Below are 13,886 nucleotides of genomic sequence, written 5' to 3'. Positions count from 1 at the left end.
CACTCTTTCTAACACACTCCTTTATTCTCTTCCTTGTGACCACGAGTTCTCTCTCCAAGCCCAGCCTAGTTATTTGTGCATGAAGCTGCCATGTCATGTATTGGTGTGAGTCTGGTGTTCACATGAGCTGTGAATATGCTGCACATGTGTATTTCTTGTGCATTCTGAGCTTTCCTATGGTCAAGTTAACTGTCGTTCTGCCTTCTAATGAATCACCAAGAGAGAACTAGACCTGGTAAGATTTCCTGTTAGCAACAAATTATGCAACTATCAATGTGACACTGAATTAGTTTGCAATGTGCCTATCTGTCCAAGCCTCAAGACTAGAAAGGATTGGGACTCTGAATTTCCTCCTCAATGAGGTGATTCACTGTAACATTTGAGTTCATACTTTGCACAGAAACCAGTAAGTCATACAATGGTGCACACAAACTCTGCTGCCTTGGTGTACAAGGCAGTTCCCGCACCACCCCAGCAGAGCTGCGGTAACTCGAGTCTCTTGATTGCCACTTTGCAGAACATCACTCATCTGGCAAGGATACATCTTCAAAAAGCTGGATGAAAGCCAGGAGAAAGCAAGCAAGGCTACTCAAGCACCGGCTAATCTGTAGCCATCGAGTCGCAAAATGATCATAATCCCCTGAGGCATCCCTGAGTGTTTTTGGCTAAGTGGTTTGATGCCAATAAGTTGCAGATTTGTGTCAGGGAGGAATTTGTTCTGTTTTATCCACTGCTTAAGCTTTACCTACTCCAGGACCCTAGGAGGACAGGGATAATTTTATGCCTACAGCAGCTCCCTCCTTTCAGCAAGGAGAGACATAGGAATGCTAAAACCTCTGTCTAGACCTATGTCTCAACTTGTTGCTATCCAAAGGGCCAGGCCAACAAGACCAGCAGCAGGAAGAATAAGAAAACACTTTTTTTTTTTTTATTGAGGGGGAGTCACAACCAAAGCAGTAATGCTGTTCACAAAATTTTTAAATTTGGACCTCAACTCCAAGGTTTAGGTGTTATTGGACTTTAGTTTCTTAGAGAAAGTGAAAGGGAGACCATAGGTCTTCTCTAGAATTGGGAGAGGTATGTGACCTTATAGTTAGCCCTCTGGGACTGCAGTGCTGAGAGTATTGAATACCATGATTTTTGATTTCTTGGAGGTCACGTTTCCTCTTTCACCTCAGAGCAATTCCTTCTGACTCACTGAAGCCCCTAGCTTATTGTTCAAGCTGGAAAATGAGAATGATGTGAGATTTAGGGACCACTTGGATGTCTCCTTGACACAGCCTGTTCCCTTAATCTTTTTCACCTGGTTACCACAGGGGCAGTGAGCATCAGCCTTTCCTGCAGACTGGAGAAAGCTACCCAAAATATCCACCAGTGATTCACCACAGACAGACAGACAAACTGCAGCTGGGGTGCAATCCTGAACCATTGCATATAGCACTGTGCGAGCGGGTTTCACAGATGCTACAAGCAGCTGCGGCCCCTTGTGTGCCCCCATGGCTGCACAACAGGAGTTGGGGCGTGGACCCGGCCAGGGGCAGACAGATCTGCTTATCCTGGGCTGGAAACAGCCCACACAGTGCACAGGTACACATCCTTGTCTGGACATTTAATCCCAGAAATTTATGTCCGAGCGGTTCCCGTGCCTTGGGTTTTATCAGGAGCAGACAGACAAGCAGCTGCTGTTTTCACTGCCCGGTGACAGGAAATCCAAAGGGTCTGTTCTCTCTTGGTTTACACAGTGGTGAGTAGTTAACAGCAGGGGTGATCTGCACTGTTTCTTCCTCCTAAATGTTGCTCTTTTGGTGGTGTTCAGACTCCAACTGCAGTCTTTGCAGCATGGGTAGGGACAGAGAGGAGGTTTCTATGCACTTCTTGGCTCCACAGCAGGTCAAGTGGCAGGGTGACAGTGTTATCTCCCCCTGTGACAGAAGGTCACATTCCCACAGTGCTGCTAGTGGAAGCCACCAACTCTACAGGCTTCGCACAGTATTTTAGGGGGCTAACAAACTGGGAAACACAGCATTCTCTGTGCCTCCCCTCCCCTTGAGCTAGGCAGCAGGTCCTGTGCCAAGGCCCAGGTGAGCATGCTGCCACAGCAGCACTCAGACAGACGTCTTCACACGTGTGAAGGCGGAGGAACGTCAGAGCTGGTTACAGGCCCAGGGGAAAATGTTAGGGACAAAGCAGATGCTATGAGAAAAAAAACAGTCCAGAAGAAAGACTATTTTAAAATACTGCACGCTTGAACAGTAGCAGTGAAGCCAAAATAAGATGTCTTTATAAAAACAAAAGTCAGTGTGCAGACTGTGGGAAATACAAAGGGGTCATGAGAAATGCAAAAGGCCCAAACGCAGAGCAGCAGGAGCGAGTGACCACGGCCCAGCCCCCAGAAGCATGGCCAAAGCAGCGCTGGGACAGCGGGGCTGCCCATGGCATCCGTGACGCCAGCAGCCGGGCAGGGGCAGTGAGTGCCGTGCACCCCACTGGAGTTTTGCACCCCAGGGCAGAGCTGGTACCGGCTACTGTTTCTCAGCAGAGCAAGTGGCACATGGCTGATGCGCGGCACCAGATTAACCAGAGCTGCTGGCTGAGGTGCTTGCTGGGGTAAAACACCTGAGACAGGTCAAAAGAGAAAGGATTTTTCTCCTCCAGTACAATGTCAAAGGAGAATTGTGTCTTTCCAATGTGAGGAGGAGGTGTAATGGAGGGGTTTGTAGCATAACATATCCCTAATTTCCACAAGTGCAAGCAGCCTGAAGGGAGAGGCTGATGGCCTCAAGAGCCCCCGTAGAGCAGCTTCACCACCATGGGAGAGAGGGCCTTGGCCCGTCCCTGGGATGCTGGGGCAGTGCAGGCCCAGAGAACAGTACCAGGACAAGGAACAGTGCAGTGAGCTCTCAGCATAGCGTCCTCTGTGGCCCAGGGCCCCCGTTCCTCCCGTGCTGTTGTAACTCCTGCCTCTGTGCCAATGGCTTCCAGAACGCAGAGGAAAACTCTCGCATCTCAATCACCTTCTTCCGACTCTTCCGCGTGATGCGTCTTGTGAAGCTCCTGAGCCGAGGGGAGGGCATCCGGACGCTGCTTTGGACCTTCATCAAGTCCTTCCAGGTATTCATTTACTTATCTCTAAGTAAGACATAACAATTTTCTTTTCCCCTTGGTGGCCCCTTGGGGTGGGGTTTCACCCAAGTGCCTGAGCCCGAAGGTTGCTGGTCACCTGTGTGCACACCAGTGGCACGTTGGCACCAACAGGAGTCAAGTAAATGGGGCTCGCAGGGGATGACTGCCTGGATGTGAGTTTCATCATCAAAGCATGAGTAATTGCTTGAGACCTTCTTAAACAGCCTTGATAGATCAGTTCAACTCAGTTACTGCCTGTCTGTAACCCTTCAATCTCTTTTTTTCCTCTTTTAGCTGCATTTTATATCTGTTGCTCTAAATGAAACACACAGCTATGGGAAAGGCCTGGGACTCAATAATTAAGTTTGTTTTGAGGAGTTCCAGTGAGTATTGGAAGTGTGTGGCCCCCATGCTTTCATCCAGGAATAATTTCACCTTTTTGGCCCTACACCTTTGGCCCTGGTAATGATGGCAAGTTACTAAATTGCTGCTGCTTTTGTCCTGGAGGCAGATTGCATTTCAGTGGTAGGTAAAGTACCAGAGTAGATAGACGAAGGCGAAGGAGACCAGACTGGATAAGAATCAACACCTCTGAGGGAAAGCAAATGCCAAGAGATAGCTATTTGCTAGAAAAACTGCTTGCAAACCAGCCCCTATCCTATCCACAGATAGAAAAATGGTAGTTAGAGATGAAACATAGTATATTCCTGCTTTGTACAAGTACTTGACCTGGATTTACTGGGCCAGGACAAACTGGATGTTAGCTGGGGCAGGTCCAGAGTAAGTGCACAGCACAGGCATATAAATGGTGGTCTAAACCTGAGGAAAGATGCAAGTCACACCACTGGACAAAAGCATGAAAGACTAACTTTTGCAACACACAGCTCTTGAAACAACAGCCATGCATCCCTCAGGCTGAGGCTTTAAATGGTCAACAGCATTTGTAGACCCTCAAAGGGGAAAGGAGCTGATCCACACTTTAAAATGTAAACCTCACCAGCTACAATATGAGCTGGGACCAAAGCCTGCAGTGCTGTGGATCACGATGGCTTGTGTCTCTGTCAGCAGCAGTAGCACATGTGTACACCAGGGATCAATCTGGACCTTTCCTAGTGCAGCTCTCAGATGGTCTCAGTAGCCGGACCACCAGGCTCATGCAAAGGACTCTCATTTTGCACGCTTCTTGACTGCCAGAGGATCCAATATTGCATAGCAGTTTTCTGACATATCTGTACCAGAAGTGACTTTTTCCATTGCTTATGTGGTTGCTAACTTCCAGGTTGTTATTTGAGCGGCTCCAGTGGGAATCATTGTGTCTGCATGCACAGGAATGAGATTCCCTTGGCACAGCTCAGCCACCCCTGATGGAGGGGACAGTGTCACACTTTCCAGATCCTGCTTCTCCTCCCCTTCACCCTGTGCCCCTCCAGCCTCTTTAGCAATAGCTTGCTCTTATCCTGAGCTCAGCTTGCTACAGCTCTTGGCTGGAGGGGATGAAATGGATGGGAAAGGGAGTGCCTGATACTTCCCTCCAGTGACCTTCAGACCTCTTTGATTGGACAGTCACTTTTAGGCAGGGTTGTAGGGTGATGGGAGAAAGTATCAAGGGAGGTATCTTCCACAGGGTAAAAAAAAAAATCACTGCAAGCAAGTGCCTTTTCCCTTGAAAGTCTTTAGCCATTTATAACATGGTATTCTCTGCTCAGAGCTCCTCCCCTTGCAACCACTGGTAGGCTCCTTTGGTAGCTAAGAATAGTCCCTGTGCAGAGCACTTAACCATTCCCACTGCCAAAATCCGGGATCCCAGCAGACTTTATCTGGCACGGGTTCTTCTTCGTGTCCCTACATGTGTCTCTGCTTACACAGGGCAACCTAATAAGCAGCGAATTTGTGCTGGAGTTGAGAGTCCTTCGTAACTACCATGTGCCCTGCGCATGGTGCACGGTGCTCACATACAAGTTGGGGGCACCGGTCAGAGGAGCGTGTGGTGGGAAAGTGCTCAGCGGGGTTTCCGCCTGCAGAGATAGCAAGAGAGCCCAGGCTGGCCAGTGGGAGGAGTAGGAAGTGAGAGGGGTGCTGAGGGCAAGGAAGGTCGTGGGAATCACAAGGACAAAGTGGTAAAGCCAGGGAAGGATGGAGACAGAGGAGGACAGAGCCAGAAGAGTGCAATATGGGAGGTGGGGAGCTGAAGGAGCCATGGGGGATAAGGGGCAGAGATGAGTAGGAAGGTGCATCAGTGGAAAGCAGTAGGATGAGTGGAAGAACATGGAAAGAAAGTGGAGGGCCAGATGGCCAGGAGATAAGACACTTTTCCCATAACCATTTGAAAGATAGAAGAACTGACGAGGTTATGCACCTCAGGTCCTGTCTGGATACTATCCCAGGAGCTCTTGTTAGGTCTTATGTGTATTGAGTCCCAACTAGATCATCTCAAAATGTTTGGAGCCCAATTCTGAGCTGGTGTATCTACACTGACATTGTGGTATAACCATACAGATTTGTCTGACCCCATAAAACACAGAGGTATCTGCCTCTGAGCCTCAAGATGATGATTACAGACATTGTTTAAAGGTTTGAATTTTTTGCAGTTTTAATATTCAGATCTCTCTGAGATTATTCTGCAGATCTTAGTCAAATCTCTGTAGTGGTCAGAGAAATTTTTTCCTAAATTCTTCCTGTACGATTTAGCCCTGTTGATTTTAGGCACAAACTTAAAATGTGTAAATAATCTTATATTAAAAAATAATAATGTTGTAGGCTTTTTATACTCTGTGAAATGTGGTGTTCAAAATCCAGATTAGGGACTGTACTCACATTTTCAAGATGAATGTGTCTGCCCATTGCCTCTGAAGTCTGGAAATCTCTGGTATAAGTACTATAAATTTCAAAAGCAACTGAGTAGAAAATTCCTCCTCAAAAGCCTGAGCCTGCGAGGCCCTGAGCCGTGCCCTTGATTCCTGCCTGTGGTGGAGGAAACCGATCGCACTCAACACTTTGCTGATTGCGCTGGCCTCTTCCTTAGGAGGCAGCTCTGGGTATCAGGGCTCTGCATTTCCTCTTCAGCAGCTGATCACAGACACTCAGTGCATTGCAGACACCATCACAGACACCTAACACTGAACAGGGAATAGAGCTGATGCTTTAGGTACTTCAGATGGTACCGGCCATTGTAGCAGAAGCCTTGAATTTGGATCTTGCCAGCTGTTCCGTTTTTGGTTTCACCAGGCTGGATCCAGGAAAAAAATCACATTTCCATCAGCACCAGAGTAATACTGGTTATGAGAGTTTTCTCCTCTGGGTAAGCAGCTGGTTTTGCCCTTTCCTCAGTCCGTCAAGGGTTGGATTGACTTGAAGGCAGAAGAGCTACACCATCATGAGTGGGAGCAGAGTCAGAACCTGCCTGAGCTGGGGGGCAGCAGGGTGGTGGCGGGGAGGGAAAACGAATGTGGGCCTGTAGAGGCATCTAGTGGCCACCTGGCCAAATTACAGACGCCACGTTTGAGGGGAGCCTCTGCCCAGTTAGTTTCCCAAATCCAGGAGCAGGAACCGGGCAGGCTCCAGTGTGCCGGGCTCCGTGGAGACACAGTGCTCTCTCTTTTATTTTTGGTTTTTCTTCCCATTTCTAGGCTCTCCCCTATGTGGCTCTTCTAATAGTGATGTTGTTCTTCATCTACGCCGTGATCGGGATGCAAGTAAGTGACGCTAAAGAGCTCAACTGTGAATAAATGTCTTCTGTTAAGAGTTTTGGGAACTGACTTATAAAAGTAATTGGGTCAAGGTGTGGTGGTTGGGGCTTACAAGAATGTTTTTGCCCAGTAAGCAACTAACTGTGTTTGGAAAACATTGTCTGCATATGCACTTCCAACAGGAGCACAACACACTCCAGAAGAAAACCAAAACACAACTCATATAAAGGTAGATTGCAGTATGCAGACAGTGAAGGGACCATGCCTGCCCTCTATACTCTCAAAGGACAGCAGTGGCAAAGGAGACTTACTGCCTTGCTCTTTGGTTCAAGATAGTTGTTTCAGTAGGCTTATGGACATGCTGCAGGGAACAAACTCAATTTTTCTCTTGCATCACTTTCACACTGGTGTAACTTACACTGAGTTGTATGGAACAGCTTTTGATTTACACCTGTGAAGGTAAATATGGGGTCAGACCCAGTGTACTGATGCTGTGTTTGTGCCAGTTCTTCAAGAAGCTGCATCAATACAATATCCTATTCAGTCTGCAAAATGAATCTGGAAGTGGCCTGAGCATTCGTCTGTGCAAGGAGCCGATGCTGCATCCAGACCATTGAAGAAAGCATGTGATATAGGCACAGTCTGTGACAGTCCCAGCCTCATTTGCTGTGCTGCTTTTCAAACTAATCTTCCCTTTCCACTTCAGTGTTAATCAAAGATCTCAAGACAAGTCAGCCATCTGGGACCAGAGACCAAAGTATAGCAAGGCATGGCGTAATTGCTTCCAGAGGTCTTCAGACATGACAGGCTTCTTGGTTTCACAATGCCAACTGAACTTGTAACAAAATTCATCTGACCTCCATGACCTTGTTTTAATTTGTTTCCTGTTATTATAGTCACTTCTTTTCACAGACTTCATCTACCCTCCCCCAGTTTGAAAAATAAAATTAATCTTCTCTTTAATTATCATAGGTTATCTCAATTACCCCTAGTAATTACAGCGGTCATTTAGTCCACTCGGCTCATACTGCAAACTTGCTAGTTTTGCCTTTAATACTGAACTATCTCAAATTGTTAAAGTCTTAAGATCTTACAGGATTACCTGTGCTATACAGAAAATCACTAGAGAGTATTACACCAGTGTTACGTGGCTACACAAAGCCATTAAAAATGGCTTCCAAGCACTCACGCAGATGGGGTCTACAATAATCAGGGCACTGCCAGGGCGAGATATTTTGTTCTGTAATTCTGTTCCCTTTTTCTGTCAGCTAGTTCTAAGTCGACTATTTAATTCTTGGCTTACGTTCAAGCCTCTGTTTTAAACATCTCAGCAGCCTGAAGATCATACATCTGTCTTTCACATTGATCTAGATTACTAGATCATTTCCTGCCCTCCTGTCTTCTAATGAGACAACCAACTTTTCTCATCTTCTGTCTTTGCTTAGAGCTGTTATCATAACTTTTTGTCCAAATGACATTTTGTGTGCTGCTCTCTTGAACCTGCTGACACAGAGTTCCTCACAGAGTGAGGAAAATCCTTCCTCACTCCATTAAGCAGCTACCTTGAAAGACTAGATGTACCAGATCTGATGAAAATATAAGAATTTCCCATATAAAGGAGATCTACCACTTTGTCAGCTACTGCCCTGACTTGGAGCGTAACAACATTCAGGCCTCACTGCCTAATGTGCCCAAGTGGAAAAATCCACATTTATGCTGATGGATGTAGCCACTCGTATCATGGCCCAGAAGGCACAGACTGGAGAGGCCATGAGGGAGGAGCCTCTACCTACAGCTCCTCATAGGTTCCTAATGCAAAGCACTCGCAGTAGCTGCCACCAGTGCCTCATGTGTGAGGGAAGCTGTGGAGTCAAAAGGAAAATTAGACTTCCAGCATGGGAAGTTCCCTTTCCTATGCTTGCCTGAAATGAAAAATACAGGCTGTCTCAGCTCAAACTGCCTCTGAGCATTTAAACTGTCTTCCCGCTCCTCCTCGGTGCAGCTGCGGCTGTCACTGCTACCCACAGCGTGGGGACCGTCAGGGCTGGGGGAGGCCCACACACCCATGAGGAACCCCTGCTGAAAGGCTGCCATGCACAGACCCTCCCTCCCATCTGGCATGGCCTCCCTGCCATTGTGCCCGCGTTTCTCTCCATGTTGTTGTTTCTCTAGGGGTGTTAATTATCAGTGACATTTGCTTGAAAAGAAGCTCCATGTTCTCTCAGAGCTGCTCTGTTCCTGCTGCTCATTTTGGCTATGAGATTATAGCTCTCAGTCCTTGAGATCTCTGTCATGTTGCTATCGATGGGGACTGACTATGCTGTGCAGAGACCTTTCTGCCAGACAAGGTTTGTTAAGCTCTCAGTCCCACTGCCTGAAAGTACTAAACCTGTTTAAGACTTTTTCAAAGAAGCCTGAAACTCTTCTGCACTGGGGACTTCACATCCAAGGACAGGCACCTAGAAAGGTTTGCTGGTGGTTTCAGACTTCATCTGTGGCTGGATGAATGGTGCAGTGCACTGTTGGGCGTGGAAGGAAGCTGTAAGCCATCCTTGTCTGGGCAAATCTAGTCATCATCTTCACGCTGCTGCATTCTGAGGGGGGCCTGAAACACCTGCTGGTGACAAGCATGGCCACTGAAAGGGCAGGCATTTGGACAATCTCCAGATCCAAGTCAATGTACTTTACACTGTTTTGGGAAGATCCAAGGCACCCCACAGAGCTGGAAGCTCAAGGCTTTGCAGCTGCTGGTCTTTTGCGATCATTTCCTCCTGGTGAAGACAGATAAGCAATGAAGGAAAGAGCCTTTTCTTCTGTGTTATTGATTTCTTTCAGCTGGACCCCCTCCCCGTGTGAGTGCCTGTTGAAATAAGGCACCATATCCCATATTCGCAGTGTATGAAATAAGGAAGGATGTCTTGTTTTAACAAAAGATGCCTCTTGTTACAAAATGAGTGCTTTTCTGGTGATAAAGCACAAGCAAGGGAAGCAACAGCAAATATGAAATACCTGTGGAAACTATTTTTTGAGAGAAGAGCAGATTCTGTTATATATCAGGGTCAGAGCAAGGCCAAGGGCTACAGGTGACAAGAGATTTGGGGATTTTGCTGGGCTAACCTGAAAAGACCTCTGCTTTCTGCCAGGTGTTTGGTAAAATTGCGCTGAACGATACCACAGAAATCAACCGCAACAACAACTTCCAGACCTTCCCCCAGGCAGTGCTGCTGCTGTTCAGGTGAGTGTCTGACAGCTCTGGGTTGTGTCAGTCTGGGAGCACTATTCCTCTGTTCTTGGGCACAGCTTATCTCCTGCTACCATGTCGTGCTCACGAGGTGAGTAGAAACATGTTGTTCATAGCAGGGGAGCCTAGGAGTTACGTCAGATGAGACAACCAGTCCATTAAGCCCTGCACCCTGCTAGCTGACACTGGCCAACACTCAGTGCTGGGGTGGGAGGCAAGTCCTCCTACTCAGAAGGAAGGTAGCCAGTTATCAGTGCTCTCAAATGTTCATATGCATCACAAAGTCCTCCTTCCGTTCAAATCCAGCCAGTATGACTTCCAGCTTATTTCAGCAGGGAAAGGGACGTGAACTCCCACTCGTGCTCTGGCATGGCCATGCCCTGCTCAGCACATCATCCTGCTCCAGCTGTGGCCAGGTGTGCCAGCCACAGAGGGTTGCTGAAGGGGTGGAGAGTTAGCACAAATGCAACACACTCTCCTCATTTTCAGGGAGCTTTTTCATGCAATCCGTAGCCATGTCACATACACCTCGATGACTCTGGCTGGTCAGAGCATGACAGCCCCATACACAGTCAGTCAGGAGCAGCACACTGATGATGGCAACAAAGCTAAAAAGAGGAGCAGGGTATGACAGTGTATGTCAAAGCCCAACCGTTGGCCTAACTTGCTCTTAATTGACCTCAGTGGCAAAATTCCCATTAACATTCAAGGGAGCAGGAACAGGTTGCTAATGTGCCAGTTCCTCTGACATTGAAGGTCACTGCTGTCTTCCCTTGCCTTCTGCTGTGCCCAGGTGTGCCACAGGTGAGGCCTGGCAGGAAATCATGCTGGCATGTCTCCCAGACAAGAAGTGCGACCCAGAGTCGGAGCCGGCCAACTCCACCGAAGCCGATCACTCCTGTGGCAGCAGCTTTGCTGTCTTCTACTTCATCAGCTTCTACATGCTCTGTGCCTTCCTGGTGAGTCTGCCCCAGCAACAGAAACCTGCTCTCTGTCAGACCAAGCCTCTGCCTCCCCAGATATCAGCACTGCCCAGCAGAAGAATGATCTCAAAGAAAGGAAATCTCCCCATGGGTCTGCACCCTTTCAGTGACTAAGCCCCCTTGGTCACTGCCATTCCTGCCACCCTCCAGCTCTGGGTGTTGCTCTGCTTCCAATCCCAATCCTTTGTGCACAGCAAAGGAGTGCTCTTCCCCCCCCACCCCAATGAGAAAACCAAATTAGTGTGTAGTGGGCTGTGCTGAGGCTAGCAACGCCTCAGCCACACTTCCCACCTTCCCTCCTACCTTCCTTCTGGCTGGTGAGCAGGTTTTTCCTCCCCTGCCAGCAGCAATGACTGTGAGAATACACATATCCCACTTGCATCTGCTCCGAGTTGGCAATGCAGCATTGCTCAGAGCACATGCTCTGCAGCTGGCATCAGTGTGCAAAACTGCCAGTGAACAGCAGCAACATTTTGAAAGTTTTGGTCTTGGCCCAGAAGAAAGGACCTTTATCTCAGCCCCACTTCCTATAGAGGATAAATCCCAGGTTCTCCCACCATGACCCTGTTCTGCTGGGCTAAGGCACAGGTAAATAAAAAGCCATCACAGCATGTCGAAGCATTCCCCAACCTTGGGCCTCATCCATTCAATAGGGAAAAGAAAAAATGTGACCAGCTGAGAATATCCCTCCTCTGGCATCTTCCCATTGAAACTGGGGGGCTGGCAGAGGGGAACAGAGAACCCAAGCCCAGTGGCTCCCTAGTTTTATGAGTCTAAATCCAGACCTTAAATGGAGAAGCCAGCAAAGTCTACTGTTATCTGCCTCATCCATAAAGTCATCTCTGTCTTTGTTTGCAGATCATCAATCTTTTTGTAGCTGTTATAATGGATAACTTTGATTACCTGACACGGGACTGGTCCATTTTAGGACCACACCATCTGGATGAGTTTAAAAGGATCTGGGCAGAGTATGATCCTGAAGCCAAGTAAGTAACCCAGCATGGATATCAGAGCTCCTCGGGAGAACGGGCCCCTTATTTTCTGTTCTCTAGAGCCAGCACCGTAAGTGCCATGTTCTGCCTGCAGGAACACTTTTTTTCTGCAACAATCCTGAAATAGATACCTCCACAAGGTATTGCTGGTGAGTCCATAAGTCAGCAGTGCAAAGCTGCACACAAAAATCTTAGCATTTATGCTGCATTGTTACCCAGCAGGACATTGCTTCACTTTCAGTTGGGGGGAGATAGAGACTGTTTAGAGAGAGGCAGCAGGAGATTGAGCAAAGGAGGTTAGAGAGTTGGTTTGTTGTTGAATGTGTCTAGGGTGTTTAGCTGTGACTCTTCTATTTTACTTTCTACTCACGGTAGAGCTGCTGTGCTCAAAACTCCATTTTGTCATGTATCATATAGGCCCATCACAACCTGTACCTTCACATGGCTGCGTTACGTTGTCTGCAAGGTTATTCACATCAGCAAACTTGCGGGGATTTAAAGTTACACAAGAACAACTCGCACAAGGGCTTAACTGACATTCAGTATTATATGCTCTGTTTGACACATGCTTAGGCTTAAATTGCACTTAGATCCCTGTGGCAGGACAGTACAGTTGACAGTTGTAATTGTAAAGCCCCCTTCATAATGCAAAAACTGTGGAAAGAGATCTTGGTGTAAACTAACAGCAGATCTCTTTAGGAGACACAGTGTCAAGATTAATTTGGGCTCAGGTTGTGCAATATGTGAGGCCATGTCACATTATCAGAGTGACACACATTGAAACTCTTCTTCCCATCCATAGTGACTCTGCCAGAGAGACTTTTAATATGGATATGGCTTAAGCATAGAATTCTAATAGACTGTCTGTTAACAAAACAGATGCTACTGTAGATTCTTCTTAAATCTACTGTTTGTGCCTCTTTGAAGGCAAGACTGCGGTGGCTAAAGCCGTATACTAGATAGTCATTCAGTCCAGGTGACATACTGTTCCTTTCCATTTACAAATGGGAAGCTCTCTTCCCCCATCCATGTCCCATACTTGAAGCCCCATCTCTGGCATCCTCCATGAGATAATTCTTCTTTTGAGGTGCCATTTATGGAAAAGAACCCCATCTGCTGCTGTGGAGGAAACTCAGTTCTTTCTTTGGCGCTGGCTCCTGTGGCAGCCCAAAGCATAAACAAGTATCAAAAGACAGTGAGTGGCTTGGGACTATTTATATGGAAGACAAAGCACCAGGAAAAAAGAGACCGTTTGCACCTCTGTGCCTGCTATAGCTGTAATAGGGACAGGTAAACAAGCAGCTGTAGATTTTGAGCAGGTCCGGGTGGGGAGGCAACCCCAAACTGTCCATTCATACACTGAGGAACTGCAGCATTCAACACACTGAAGTCAATTATTGGAAGTATTGACTCGTGTGTGACTGACAGCTGTTTTTTTCTGTACTAGCAGGAGTTACACGAGTGCTGGGCAAATCCTGAGGAATGCACCGAGGCCTGAAATAATGTCTTTAGCCATGCCCAGGCTACGGGGAGGGGCTGGAAAGGTTTCAGCGATGCTTCTAGCTGCATTCGTGCTCTGCAAGGGGGATCAACCTCTTGTCCCCTGGTAAGGATGCGACCCTGCCTTTGCTTTCTCTTTTAGGGGACGGATCAAACATCTGGACGTGGTGACCCTGCTCCGGCGGATTCAGCCCCCCCTGGGCTTCGGAAAGCTCTGCCCTCACCGGGTGGCTTGCAAAGTAAGGCACGCTGCGGCTCGGGGAAGGCTGGGGACTCACAAGCAGCTAAAGATCCCGCTGTGGCGGGCATTTTCTAGCTAAGCGGGCGCCCCTCACTTCGCGGGCCGCCGGGCGGGAGCTGC

At 47.8% G+C, this 13,886-nt stretch overlaps 1 protein-coding gene across 1 annotated transcript in view; it reads left to right on the top strand.

Annotated features, from left to right (window-relative positions):
• The window catches only part of LOC104544630 (voltage-dependent L-type calcium channel subunit alpha-1C), a gene marked incomplete at its 3' end in the record, with an annotated part of 152,279 nt that extends 138,515 nt beyond the window's left edge, over nucleotides 1–13,764 (top strand). Inside the window, exons 30-35 of the mRNA XM_010189554.1 lie at nucleotides 2,983–3,111; nucleotides 6,750–6,815; nucleotides 9,953–10,044; nucleotides 10,844–11,009; nucleotides 11,892–12,019; nucleotides 13,668–13,764. Coding sequence (XP_010187856.1) covers nucleotides 2,983–3,111; nucleotides 6,750–6,815; nucleotides 9,953–10,044; nucleotides 10,844–11,009; nucleotides 11,892–12,019; nucleotides 13,668–13,764 — 678 coding nt within the window. The remainder of the gene's footprint in view (nucleotides 1–2,982; nucleotides 3,112–6,749; nucleotides 6,816–9,952; nucleotides 10,045–10,843; nucleotides 11,010–11,891; nucleotides 12,020–13,667) is intronic.
• Nucleotides 13,765–13,886: the final 122 nt, after the last annotated feature.

This window comes from Mesitornis unicolor, unplaced genomic scaffold (assembly GCF_000695765.1).
Source record: "Mesitornis unicolor isolate BGI_N332 unplaced genomic scaffold, ASM69576v1 scaffold9498, whole genome shotgun sequence".
Lineage (NCBI taxonomy): Eukaryota > Metazoa > Chordata > Aves > Mesitornithiformes > Mesitornithidae > Mesitornis > Mesitornis unicolor.
Note: the sequence above shows the minus strand (reverse complement) of the source record. Positions and strands in the feature narration are given on the sequence as shown.